The 13,344-nt window shown below is 51.3% G+C and overlaps 1 protein-coding gene across 1 annotated transcript in view; it reads right to left on the bottom strand.

Annotated features, from left to right (window-relative positions):
- Positions 1–13,344, bottom strand: part of PKP1 (plakophilin 1) — a 50,109-nt gene that overhangs the window by 18,508 nt on the left and 18,257 nt on the right. Inside the window, exon 3 of the mRNA XM_059146340.1 lies at positions 407–801. Coding sequence (XP_059002323.1) covers positions 407–801 — 395 coding nt within the window. The remainder of the gene's footprint in view (positions 1–406; positions 802–13,344) is intronic.

Below are 13,344 nucleotides of genomic sequence, written 5' to 3'. Positions count from 1 at the left end.
GAGGGCTTGCTAGAACACACGTTGCCAGGCCTTTCCCTGAGTTTCCAAGTCAGTAGGTCTGGGGACAACGCAAAAATGTTCCCAGGTGATGCTGTCACTACTATTTTGAGGCACACGCTTGGAGCACCACTGGTCTAGCTAACCTTCTCTAATTAGCCCCACTCTGTTCATAACCTGTGACCCTTTAGAACCTACATACCCCAAGCATTTGTGTTAATGTCTGGACTCTGTCTCCCCCTTCACACTGAAGACTTCCTCAGTCCATTCCAGGAATGCCCCCAGGCAGGAACAAGGGAACTCTGGGGACCAAGGTGGTCCTTTCTATCATCAGTGTGCAGCCAGGCGGACAGTCTGCCCCCACCCTGAACCCCCACCCTGGCCCCCTGCCCAGCCGGGCAGCACTTACTTGGAGCTGGCCCTTGAGTGGCCAAAGGACAGGTCCTTGTTGCAGGACATGGGCGGGACATACACGGGTTCCTGTTTGGAGGTGCAGGAGGGTGGGCGCACAGGGCACTTCTTGACCGCCTTCTGGCCGCTGCAGGTGCTGTAGAAGCTGTAGCGGTTCTGGGTGGTCTTCTGGCCCCTGTTGCTCAGCGTGCCCTTGCGCAGGGTGCCCCGGGGGTCACAGTAGAGGTCAGGCTCGCTGCGGCTCGCCTTGATCTTCTGCATGAAGCAGATGTCACTGCCCGCGCCGGTCGTGGGACAGGGGCCCCGCTGGTAGTGCCGGCCCCAGTTCTCCATCTGGCTGTAGGAGCTGAAACGCCTGTTGTCATTCTCCCGCTTGAGGGTCCCGTTGTAGATCTGGTCAGAGAAAGGAGGGAAGGCTCAGTGGGGATTCCTGACCGGGGCTTCTGGATCCAGCTGGCCACGGGACCCCATCCTCCCTGGCCTCCGTAATAACGTTCATGGAACCCCAGGACGTTCAGAGTGGAAGGCCTCTTGGCCTCATCATCTGACATATTATTTTTTCAAAGCGCAGGTTGTGACCCATTATGGATTGTGAAATCCATTTAGCCGATTTGTGACTCTCGCTTAAAAAACCAGGACAGCGTGGTAGATGCTGGAACGGAAGCCCTCAGAGTGCAAGGCATGAGGTAGAGACGCGTGCTGTGTTGTGGGCTGGGCTGGGCTGGAAAACACATTTCTTACTATGGGGGTGCAGGAACTCATCCAGTCCTACGTGGATGGCCCTGGCCAGGTGGGGATTCGGAGGCCCAGAGAAGACGGGGACTTCTAACTCAGGAGGGAAGGGTGACACCGGACCTGCCCCTGCGTCCCCAAGTCCTTGCCCTGTGGCGCTGTGCCATTCCCAGATACCGGCAGCTTCCAACATGGCCCACCTTCCTTGTCCACTTGTACTCAGAGTGAGAGAAACGTCTCTTTTTCTGGCCAGGACTGTTCACCACTGTTATTTCCCTGCTGAACTCCTCGTGTTGCCTCCCCTGTGCTGGGCAAGAAGCAAAGGGTAACAGGCCCTCCAGGGGAACCCCTAGCAGGCCAGAGGGAAAAAAAATGCTTCTGCTCCTGGGCCTTCTATGGCAAGAGCCCCGGTGTGCATGGAGTTAGGCCCAGGGGCTTAGGGTTGGGTGTGAGGGGGGCTTCCTGGGTTTTTAGTCAGGCTTGCAGGAGGGAGAGGCTAGGCAGAGGTTCAGTCTGACAGGAAAACATATGGAAATGAGGCAACCCCCAGGGGCTCTGTGAGAGCTCACCTGGGGATGCAGCCTCCCTGGGAAGAGCCTACAAAGCTGGAGATTCTGTGGGAAGGAGCTCGGAACGGATCTGTCGAAGGGGGACTTTCCCAGGAGCTTCCAGGCTGGTGGTGGGTCTGCCTGCTCTGACTTGTCCTCAGACTAGAGGGTAACACTGGGCCTGTGGAGATGAAGTGTCTCCACACAGGGGCTGACTTGGACCTCACCTATGCTGGGATGAGCCAGGGCCAAGCCTAGCCGCCCAGAGGCTGCCTGCCTCACCCCCTGTGTGTGTGTTGAGCGGGGAGGGAGGTGGTTAGACAACTGGGTTATTCTCCTCCACACCAGATCGAGCCACCCAAGGCTGGGGAGGGCCTTCTCTTGGCCCATCCCCTTTCAGCACCCGCTCCGGGAGAGTCTTAGCAGGAAACCACCCATGGGTCAAGGTCCCAGTCAGAAGTGGCATCCAAAAGTCAGAAGCCACAAACTGTTCACCTTGACAATGGCGCTCTCATCTCCTCTACCTACATGCTCAGCTGGGCATTCGGGGGGGGGGCACAGTTTTCTTCCCTAAATTGGGTCCAACCAGCCCACCCCAAAGGGAACAAGTGTGCAGGTGTTTGGGGAGGCAGAAATGAACAGCAACAGGCAGAGGGGAGGGAGGGAGGCAATTTTCTGAGCATTTTTGACACGGAATGTGCACCTTGCACAAAATGTGCGATTAGGCCTCCCCTGCTTCAGGCCCATGGCCACACGCCTCAGCCCTCCATCCTCTTGGGGTGGGGGAAGGTGGGGGAAGGTGATGATAGCAGGGCAGGCTGAGCACTCCCATGGCGGGCTAAGCCTTAAATGGAAATGCAACAAGGAACTCTCTTGTTCTCAGTAAATGACACTCCTGACGTCAGCCCAGACACCTGATGAGGAGTACAAACGCTCATCCTGGACCCAACCCAGCGACCGTGTGATCATGCTGATGAAGACTGACAGAGGCTTTGGGCCGCTCCTGTGCTGGGAAAAGGAGCAATGGGCCATCCTGCCAAGTCTCCGCGAGGGTGGGCTGCCTCGGGGAAGGGCGCCGGCTGCACCCGCCGGGGAGCAGGTGTGGTGGAGAAGGCAGGGCTGACCCTGTGGGACTGCATTTCCTGCCCTCCCCGCACAGCCGCATCTTAGTGGCATCACCCATTCCCGGGAGCCCCACCCCAGCTCCTTGTGTTATGGCTGCTGGAGGCTGAGGAGAGCCTTGGGTGACTCCCGTCACTTTACTGTTACTTGGACAAGTGGGGACCACACTTCCTCTTTGCCAGGCCCTTCCCTGTCCTAGTCCGGGGGTCGGGGTTTCCCTCCAAAGCTTAGACAAAGCAGGCCGTCACCAGCCTCCTTGCCTGTGACCTTTCCCCTTTGCTGTCCATCAGGCTGAAGGTTTGGGACTCCAGGCCATTCGTCCAGCTCCCTGGGCAGAGGCAGACTCAGTGGTCAAGGACACGGGCTCTGGAGCTACACTGCCGAGGCCGAGCCCTGGCTATGTCAACGGCCCGATGGGGGGGCCTTGGCCAACTCACTTGAACACAACACACCTCAGTTCCTTTTTTTTTTTTTTTTTAATCTGTAAAACTGGGATTATAATTGTACCCAGTATGGGGAGAGTCCAGTGAATGAATGTTTGTAGGACAGTGCGTGACCTAAATGTTTGTTTAGTAGGCACATCTGTATCCCTCGGATATCTGTATCCCTGGGATCCGACCGTGGGTGGCCTTTCACCACAGCCAGACCTAAGGAGCCACCAGGTTGACACTTGACGGGGACGGACCTGGGAGTCCAGGCCAGTCCAGGAAACGGGTATTCAGAGCCCCACACTAGTCTCACCCAATGGCCACAGAACCTGCCTCAGAAGGTTTCAGAAAGAGGAGTGAGGCCCTCCTGTACGGCTCCATGACGGAATGGAATGACGTGGTGTTTCTCTACGTGGGCACTGTCGGCATTTGGGGCTGGACAATTCTTCATTGTGCAGGCTCCCCCAAGCGCGACAGGATGTTGCGCTGCCTCTGGCCCCCGAGCCCTAATGCTAGCGTGCCTCGCAGTCATCATGACTAGCAAGAATGCCCCCACACATTTCCAAACCCTCCCTTCCAGGTCCTGAGCGAGCAGCTGCAGCCGGAGCGGAAAACACGAGGGGAGTGAGCACCCAGGTGCCCACAGCAGGTGGGAAAGCTTCACTGCCAGTGCCGGGTCTCCCAGGCACACCCCCATACCCAGATAGTGATCTGCTGGCAGCATCCTCTGCTTTGAATACAAAGGACAGTGAGACACAGACACACGCCCCTTGTCTGGTTAGCTCATGCTTCCTTGGGAAACTCTAGCCTTGTGTGGTATGGTCCATGCATCACACATCAGAACATTCCAGAGGCTAGAAAGTTGACTATTGTTGGGGACAGAGATGACCCTCAACCAGAGAGTAGGCTGGGCTGGACAGCTGGGGGTGGGGGGGCCCAGGGTGTGTCCAGGGAGACATGTTACTCCACCTGGAAGACAAGTGAGGCTCTTCAGGAGGTCAACAGTTGGAACTACCTTCCAGGTGGCACAGAGAGATCTGCCCTGAGCGAGGAGACTCTCTTAGCCAGGCCCTGTTCTGCTTTCCCTTCTCTAATGACTTAGGTCTTGTAATTCACCTATTTTCTCTCCTTCCCTTTGTTCTTGGAAAACTGTGGCATTTTATGTCCTGCTGAATGCTCCCTAGACCATATTCCTGTTCCTTGTCATGTCAGGAAGTGCTCAGAGGCCTACCCCCTCATTTTGCAGGCAAGGAAACTGAGTCCTGGAAGGTGACTAAACTAACACAGCCGAAGACCCAGGGCCTCAAAGAACTGAACATAGTCAGTTTCCCCTTGAAAGTCTCATTCAGTCTGAAGAGGCCCCGAAACTGGAGGAGCTCCTGTTGGCCCAAGATCATGGGACATGACAGTGACCAGTCATTTAGGAAGAGATGGCATGCTTCTGTCCTTCCAACTGAGACTCCTTTCTGACTCCTCCCTTCCCACTCCCATTGCCCAGACTGTGGCCCCAGTAAGCCTCAGGTCACTATTGGACAATTCCAGCGCCTCCCGCCAGCCTCCAACCCAGCCCTTGGGGCCCTGGTGCCATCCACTTGACCTTCTTCAGACAAAGCTTTCTGTGCTTTACAAGTCCACAGTATCTCTCTGCTTCTTCTTCTTCTTCTTCTTCTTCTTCTTCTTTTTTAAGATTTTATTTATTTATTTGACAGACAGAGACCACAAGTAGGCAGAGAGGCAGGCAGAGAGAGGAAGGGAAGCAGGCTCCTTGCCAAACAGAGGGCCTGATACAGGGCTTGATCCCAGGACCCTGGGATACATGACCTGAGCCGAAGGCAGAGGCTTTAACCCACTGAGCCACCCAGGTGCTCCTCTCTCTGCTTCTTGCAAGAAGAACTCATCAGCTTGGTCCCCTTGCCTGTCCAGTCACCTCTTCCCTCCCCAATACATCCCTTTATGCCGTCTGGTGACATTGACCACATCCTGCTTCTGCCCAGCCTCTTTTCCATCCTGCATAGCTTTCCTTGCCCCTCCTCCCAAATGCTATGTTTCTCGAAGACCTCTTCCCCAGTCATCTGCACAGAGCCTGCTCTGACTCAACCAAGGCCCCTTCTTCAGATTTCTGTCATGCCCAGAGCCAGACTTCTTCAACTGCACACCCCCACTGGTTGTGACCTTATGTGTTCTTTAGTTGCTAATGCTTTCTGTCATCTTCCCCAAGCTCTCCAGGGAAAAGACGCCCTTCACTGTGCCTAGGGCCCTCAAGCAGGGCTGGCCTCACTAGAAGTGCCCAAAGGAGGGCCTTGACTTGCCACGGGAATCTGTGCCAGCGATGGAAATCAGGGCCGTTGGTTGGCACTGGGGTTCCCACAGCCTCCATGGGCCACAGGGGGGTCCTTGACAATGAAACAAGCTGCCAGGAAGGCAGAGGGGTTCTGGATGAGGCAAGCCAGTCAGTGAGGGTGGCCCAGTGAGGCTTTTTCAGGCTATGCGGGTCCAGGATTCTTCCCTTTGCTCCTTGACCTAGGCCTTATTAGCTGGTTGGCCAAGCCTAGAGAGTTCCTTTCCAGCTCTGGCTGACCAGACAGAAGGAGTCAGGCATGTGCTGGGCAGACCAAGATGAAAAGAGTGTCTGTGTCCCCAGCTATTAGCCCATTTTGAAACCAAGCTTCTGCCAGCAAGGTGGGGCTGGCCAAACCGGCTCTCCGGCAGGACACACCCTGCTCTTCCCTCTGAGTCCCACACCCAGCGCAGTGCCCAGCAGGGCAGCCTTCAGCAGTGCGCTCTCCAATGCCCTGCTCATGAGAGCGCGGGGCGCACACACAACTGCATGGGGTCCTCTGTCTCCTGGGCCGGGGGAAGCCCCTCCTGAGAAGGGACTCACACTGAAAATGCCTTGAGGACAGATTCCATTTGCTACTCCCCTTGTACCTACTGGTCCCCCCTCAGTGCCCATTTGCGGGCCCTGGTGCAGTAGACATGCTCTCTTCCATCTTCCTGGGATTTTGGTCAGGACTGGGCACAGCTGGCCAGTCACAGAGGGGCGGGGGGATGGGGGTGGCGGGGAGGAGAGGGAGCTTCACAATGCGTGTGGCAGCTCTGCTCCTCTTCTTCTGGGGGGACTGGAGAGCACAGGTCCTCTCTCAGCAAGGGCTGCCCAGGAGGGGGCATTCAGGCCCCAGGGCACAGGAGGTTGGGGGGAGAGGGTGTGGGCAGAGATGGCTGCTTACTCAGCAGCTGGAGGCATCGAGAGCAGAGAGCTGCTGGGCCTGAGTCACCAAAGGTGGGACTTGGGCAGGAGGAATGCCGTTCCCTGTCTCCTCCTGAGCTCTGCTCCCTCTCTGGCAGGGAGCAGCGGGTCCCACCCTGGGCTAGTCCTCCTTTCTTTCTTTGGCACGTGGCTTTGTGCAGCATGTGGAGAGCAGAGCTGCGCACCACTCACAAAACCCTGACATCCAGGCAAAGAGCAGACCTGTTCTGTTTGGAGGCTGCGGTGGTGGGTGGGTCCCTGCTGGGGAGCCCTTCGGGGCGGGGAGGAGCTCTCCCATGATTCCATCCCCAGCATCCTGAGTCCTGCAGTGCCTACTCAGGAAGGAACTCCAGTTTGCAAACTGAAGGACAGGGGCTGGTGGGTGTCTACTCAGACGAGGCACAACGGGAATTGGAAACAGCCTGATGTCAGGTGTTGGGCAGCTTCTACCACCTGAATTTTAATATATACTGTATATATTATATTAAAATATATATTTATATATATAATATATAATACTAAAAATATATTTCTATATATTATATTTAAAATACATATTTTTATATATTATATAAAAATATATATTTTATATATTTTTATATATTATATAAATTACAATATAATAAATTATATTTATATATATAAATATATATTTATTATATATTTATATATATAATATAATATTTATATAAAAATATAAAATATTTATATTTTATAATATAAATAAATATTATATTAGAATATTATATTAAAAATATTTATATAATATATATATTTATTATATATTTATTATATATAATATAATAAATCATATAAAAATTATTTTTATATATTATATAAATTTATATATATTATATAAATTTTTATATATTATATAAAAATATATATTTCTATACGTATATATATTTTATAATATATATCCTGTATATATAGAACCCCAACCCATGAAAGTTTTGGTGGGAGTGCAGAATTCATCAGAGATCTGCTTAGTAATGATTAGTGTCCCTTGTCATCTTGAGAGGTGGAAGCTGGGAGCTGGCATTGATCAGGGGGGTAGTATGAAACTAGTGGGTGATTCAGAACAAGTTTTCTAAAGTATCTGGACAGCGGCAGCCCAACTAGGTAAGATCCTAAAAATCGCCAACTCCAGGCTGTGGTTTGTGGGTCTTTCAAGATGGCGCTGCTCTCTCCAGGGAGCTCACAGCTCTGGTGAAAGAGGCGTCCTGTCCTGATGGGCTCCAGGCTCCAAGTCTGCATCCCAGGCTGGTGGGAGGGTCAGGCCCACCCAGGCTCCTGGTGCTATCAGGCAACTGGGCCCAGAGTGTGCTTGGGCACCCAGCCCCTTGCAGAGAGCTGGTGCTCCATGATACCTGCTGTCCAAACAGACCACTGTGGTGCCCCCCACCCAGCTCTGTCTCCACGCCTGGCTCCCTGCTTCACTGCTAGCCTGGGGGGAAATGTGGATTTTCTGAAAATCTTCTCCAGAACCTCTCCCCCTTCACAGCTGAGCAATGGGTTTTTCTCAGGCCCTGGAACTCCCAGGATGGGTTTGGGGAACAAGGACTTATGTTTCATGTGTACACTCTGTGTCATATTTGGAAAAAGAAATCCCCAGCAGGTGTTTACTACCAGTGAGAACAGGCCCCGTGGCAGAGGAACCCTGAACCTCGGCCACCTCTCTTTCACAGACTCATGCTCAGATAAGTCTGAGGCATGACTATCCTGCCCTCCAAGAGCCCCCTGTTCTGTGGCCACAGCTTCTGCCTTTTGAACCCAGGGGCTGACCCCATCGTCCTAGCAGCTGTTCATCCTGGGGAGAAGCCCTATAAGGTTTCAATGTGAAATAACTCCTGGAATCTGCGAGAACACATCAGCTCCTTGAAGAGCATAGTTGAGAGTCAGGAAGATCCCACTAAGCTGGGCACCCGCCCACCCCATGCAAGCACTGGGGAAGGTCTGGGGATGCTCAGTAGCCTTCTTAACCACTGCCTCCCACACATGAGGCCACGGGGTACATCCAGACCTAAGAAGAGGAGGCCAAAGGCCATGAGGTGGGAACATCCTCAGGGGCAGATGCTTACTTGGCTCCAAACAGAGCTCCCTGGAGACCCTGCTAGTGGAAGGAAACTACTCCCACTGCTGAGAAGGCCAAGAATTTCACCTGGCAGGAGGAAGAGTGTGGCTGGCTCTCCCCAGGCTCGGGTGGTAGAGCTCCACTCTGGAAGATGGGCCTGTGTGCCCGTGTGTGCTCCCATATGCACACCCGCCTACACAGACACACATCACTTTGCTGGCAGTGGATTGTGGTCGGGAAGATCTTTGGAAGTTCCTGAACTTATTGTAAAAACACCTTAGCAGGCATGACGCTCTGCTCTGTCTTGGCCGGGACCACAAGACTGAAAGTGCAGAAAAGTGACTGATACCCTTTCAATCAAATGCAAAGAGCTTCCCATTCATCATCTTGTTGGAGACCCCTGTGGGACAACACTCCTGCCTTGTGCCTTGCCAGTGAAGTGTCAGGGCAGATGGCGACATCCTCGTGTTCTCTGTGAGCATTTATTAAGTGCATAGAACTCGAGGCTTGGCTAGGGCCACACAGCTAAGATGTGGCAGACCGTGACTCAAGACTCAGGTCTCCGACCTCCCTCCTGGTGTTTGTTTTCCAGCCACTCAGCTGTCAGAGCCTGGTGACATGAAGGAAGACTACATGGCCAAGAGCCCCTGCAGCTAGGGGGTGCTCTGCAGGAACGCCACCTGTATCTCTGGCTAGTTGCTGGCCCTGAACTCCTAGGAAGCTCCTTGCCCAGGGGCTGCATATATAGGAGGTCTCCGCCGCCTGCTTTTGGCCTGTTATGGGAGATCCTTAGAGACATTTAGGAAGAGTATAGCTCCTTAGCTGTGTGACACAACCTTACTGCCCAAAGACCTGAGCTAGACGTCCCTCTGTTCCAAGGGACACCAGTGGGCCAGGAGACCTTGGGGTCATGACAACTGGTCTGTCTTGGCCAGGACCACAAGAGTGAAGGTGCAGAAAAGTGACTGATACCCTTTCAACTAAGCCTTGCTCCAATGCACCACTGAGCACACACAGACTGGGCTGGGAAAGCAGGGGGTCATGTCAAGACCGGTGACTGTGGCTGGGCCTGGAGTTCCTGGAATTAGCCAAATCTCACTGAGCTTCTTCACGTTGAGGGAGTTGGGCCATCCTGCTTCAAGCCTCAGGGGCAGTCAGGAAGGAAAAGGGAGAGCTGGGCCATTCGCTAGCCCTGAGCCCCACTACTCTCCCAGGCTTCCTTTCACAGCACCCCCATTTTGGTCCCAACATCGTGGGGCCTCTAAGAGAGGATTAGGGCTGTAGGCAGATGTGGAGGAGGCCCAGGATTTCCCAGGGACCCTCTCCTGGCTGGCCCCAGGGAGCAATCCCACAAAGTTTAGCACTGACCAAGCCATCAATTAGTTCAGAGAACTGTAAACATTCAGTCAGAAACATCATCTTTGGGGTGCCTGGGTGGCTCAGTATGTTAAGTGTCCAAGTCTTGATTTTGGCTTGGGTCATGATCTTGGGGTCCTGGGATTGAGCCCCAGGTCATTCTCTGCACTTAGCATGGAGTCTGCTTGGGAATCTCTCCCCTGACTTGGGCTCACTCTCTCTCTCTCCCAAATAAATAAATAAAATTTTAAAATAAAAAAAGAATCATCATCTTTACCTGAAATCGTAAAACTCCTAGAAGAAAACAGTAACCTCCTTGACATAGATCTTGGTGATAATTTTTTGAATCTAACATCATAGCAAAAGAAATAAAAGCAAAAATGAGTAAGTGGGACAACATTATACTAAGCTCTTCTGCACAGCAAAGGAAACCATCAACAAAATGAAAAGGTAACCTACTGAATGGGAGAAAATACTTGCAAATCATATAACTGATAAGGAGTTAATGCCCAAAATATATAAAGAACTCAGACAAATCAGCAGGAAAAGACAAACACAAATCTGATTTTAAAATGGGCAGATATGAATAGACATTTTTCGAAGGAAGACATGCCAATGGCCAAAAGGTACATGAAAAGGTACCCAACATCACTCATCATTAGGGAAATACTAATCAAAACCACAACAAGATATCCCCTCACACCTGTTAAAATGGCTAGAAAGATAAGAAATAACAAATGTTGGTGACGATGCAGAGAGGAGACCCTTGTGCTCTGTTGGTGGGAATGCATACTCGTGGAAAACAGGATGGAGTTTCCTTAAATAATTAAAAATAGAACTACTGTGTGATGCAGTTATTCTACTTTGGGGCATTTGTCCAAAGAAAATGAGAACACTAACTTGAAAAGATATGTGCATTCCCGTGTTCGCTGAAGCAGAATTTACGATGGCTAAGACATGGGAATGACCTAAGTGTCCATCAATGGATAAATGGATAAAGAAATTGTGGCGTGTATATATATATATATATATATATATACATATATATATATGTATATATATATATATATATATATACACACACACAATGGAGTATTAGGAAGCCATAAAAAGAATGAAATCTTGTCATTCCCCACACCATGGATGGACCTGGAGGATATTATGTTAAGTGAATTATGTCAGACAGAGAAAGACAATTATCATATGACCTCTCTTATACGTAGAATCTAAAATCCATCTCCCTCAGGCCCCAAAACCCAAGAAAAAAACACACAAAAACCAAGCTTGTAGATACAGAGAACAGACTGGTGGCTGCCAGAATTGGGAAGGGGGGTGCTGGAGAAATGGGTGAAGGCGGGTCAAAAGGTTAAAAAAATATATTATCTTTAAAATGTTCCGTTAAAAACAAACTGTTCAGTCTGGCATGTGGCTGGTCACCTTGGGGAGGGGGATGTACTCTGTAGCTTTTTCCCTTGGCTCTCAGCTTTACCTGACCTGCTGGACCAGCTTTAGGCAAATTATCCTGCACGATGAGTTTGTGACCCAGAATCTCCCCAAGGGTGGGATAGGCACTCCTGGTGATTGTGAGGTGACGTCAGAGCATTTAAGGCACCACAATAACCCACATCAGAGCGCATGGAAAGCGCTTCCTTTTTCCATTTGATCACCACAAGGAGAAAGTCTAGGTTGGTGCCAGCATGTTTTTTTAATACTTGCCAGCCTCCCTTTTCTGAGCAGAAAGGGGAAAAAAAAAAAAAAAAAAAAGGCTTTCTCTGGCAGGAATTAAATAAATTTGTTTTTATTTTATTTATTATTATTGGTTATAAGTTATGGTTAACCATCTATGGCAAAGAATATTGGGTGTTTTTTTTCCCACTTTTTAGTGATATAAATTTTCCTTTCAAAATTTCCTTTGAAATTTAAAAGTAAGCACATTAGCAATAAATCATAGTTGGTCAATGATTTCATAAAAATTGTAACAGCAGATTGCAAATGACCCAGGTTGGGGAAACACTGTTGCCCATGGTGGCAAGGGTACCCAGAGACCACAGTGTGACAAGATGCTCTGGGCAAGAGTCCAAGGGAGATCCGGGGCCCAGTTCTGTTTCTTCGTGTCGGGCTGTGCAGCCTTGGGCAGTCACCACACCTTTCTGATTCTGTTTCCTCAGCTGCAGAGGGCCCTATAAAGGCTTCTTCTGACTTCAGCATTCTAGGATTCAGCCCCCACTGAAGTCACAAACAGCCTCCTTCCCAACTTAGCTCAGCGCTTCTCAACAAACTCCACAAACCCCACCTTCATCCCCTTCATGCCACACCCTTGGGCGGCCTGCCGGGGAGAAGGAGAGAGGACTGGAAGTCTAGAGCCCCAGAGCTGCTTCTCCTCCCAGCTGCGTCTCTAACCCCTCCCCTCCTCCACTCCCCACCTGATTTGATTTTGTTTTTCAGCTGAGCTGGCTCTCCTGGGGCAGGAAGGCCTCCGTAGAGACTTGCCAGGGCCCTGGGGGAGAATGCTGAGCCTCACCCGCGCGAAGGGTGGGGAGAGATCTTCCACCCACTTGGGAAATGCCGCTGCCTTCGTCTCGCTGAGCTCTGTGACAAAAGGAAAACTCTCAAACCAGAAAAGAGGCATCAGAAGATCTACCCAGGGCTGAGTTTTCGTGGATCCCCCTCAGGTCCCCCTGTTTCCCGGCTTGGGAGCGTCTGCAGCATCCCAGGCGGGCGGGTGAGGAGATCCTCACTCACTCCAGCTCACTGGGCTCTGGACTCCGTTCTGCCAAGTCTGCCTGTGGGGTACCGGGCAAGTCCCTGCACTTTTCTGCAGCTTGATTTCCCTGCACAGAACATCAGAAGAAGGAGAACACCTACCGATCTCACAAAGACGGAGGAATCAAGTGGGGAAGTAAACACAGGAGCACCGGGGGTAAATTCGATTTACCAACTGAAGGGGTTAGTGAGGACAGGGATGCTGGAGATCGGAGTTCTTCCCTGTGGGAGTCGGCTGCAGATGAAGGCGGGAGCCCGGTGGCCTTCTGGCCAGGTGTCACCTGCCCGCTCACCCCAGAACCTGGGTGGGGGGGTCCTGCCCAGACCTCCTGCTCCTTCTGGGACTGGGGCCCCATCTTGCAGGGGCTGGAGGTGGGGAAGGAGACCCCCACCCACTTCCAGCTGAGGGAATGCAGGCCTGCAGGGGTTCAAGCTCACTCTGAATGCTATCCTCTCTGACGCTCTTGCTTCCTCCTTGAGTTGTTGTTAACTATAGTGTCAGGACTTTAAAGACTTGTTGTTGGTTGAGTACATTAGTTCTTGCCAGGACAAAAAAAAAAAAAAAAAAAAAAAAAACCAATCAAGCCAGTCAACCCCCCAACCCCCCAACCACACAAAACACCAGGACCCAAACAAAACTCTGCTAATTTTTTTTTTTTTCTGGAA

This window comes from Mustela lutreola, chromosome 14, assembly GCF_030435805.1.
Source record: "Mustela lutreola isolate mMusLut2 chromosome 14, mMusLut2.pri, whole genome shotgun sequence".
Taxonomy (NCBI): domain Eukaryota; kingdom Metazoa; phylum Chordata; class Mammalia; order Carnivora; family Mustelidae; genus Mustela; species Mustela lutreola.
The sequence above is the reverse complement of the archived record's forward strand: the minus strand, read 5'-3'. Positions and strand labels throughout refer to the sequence as shown.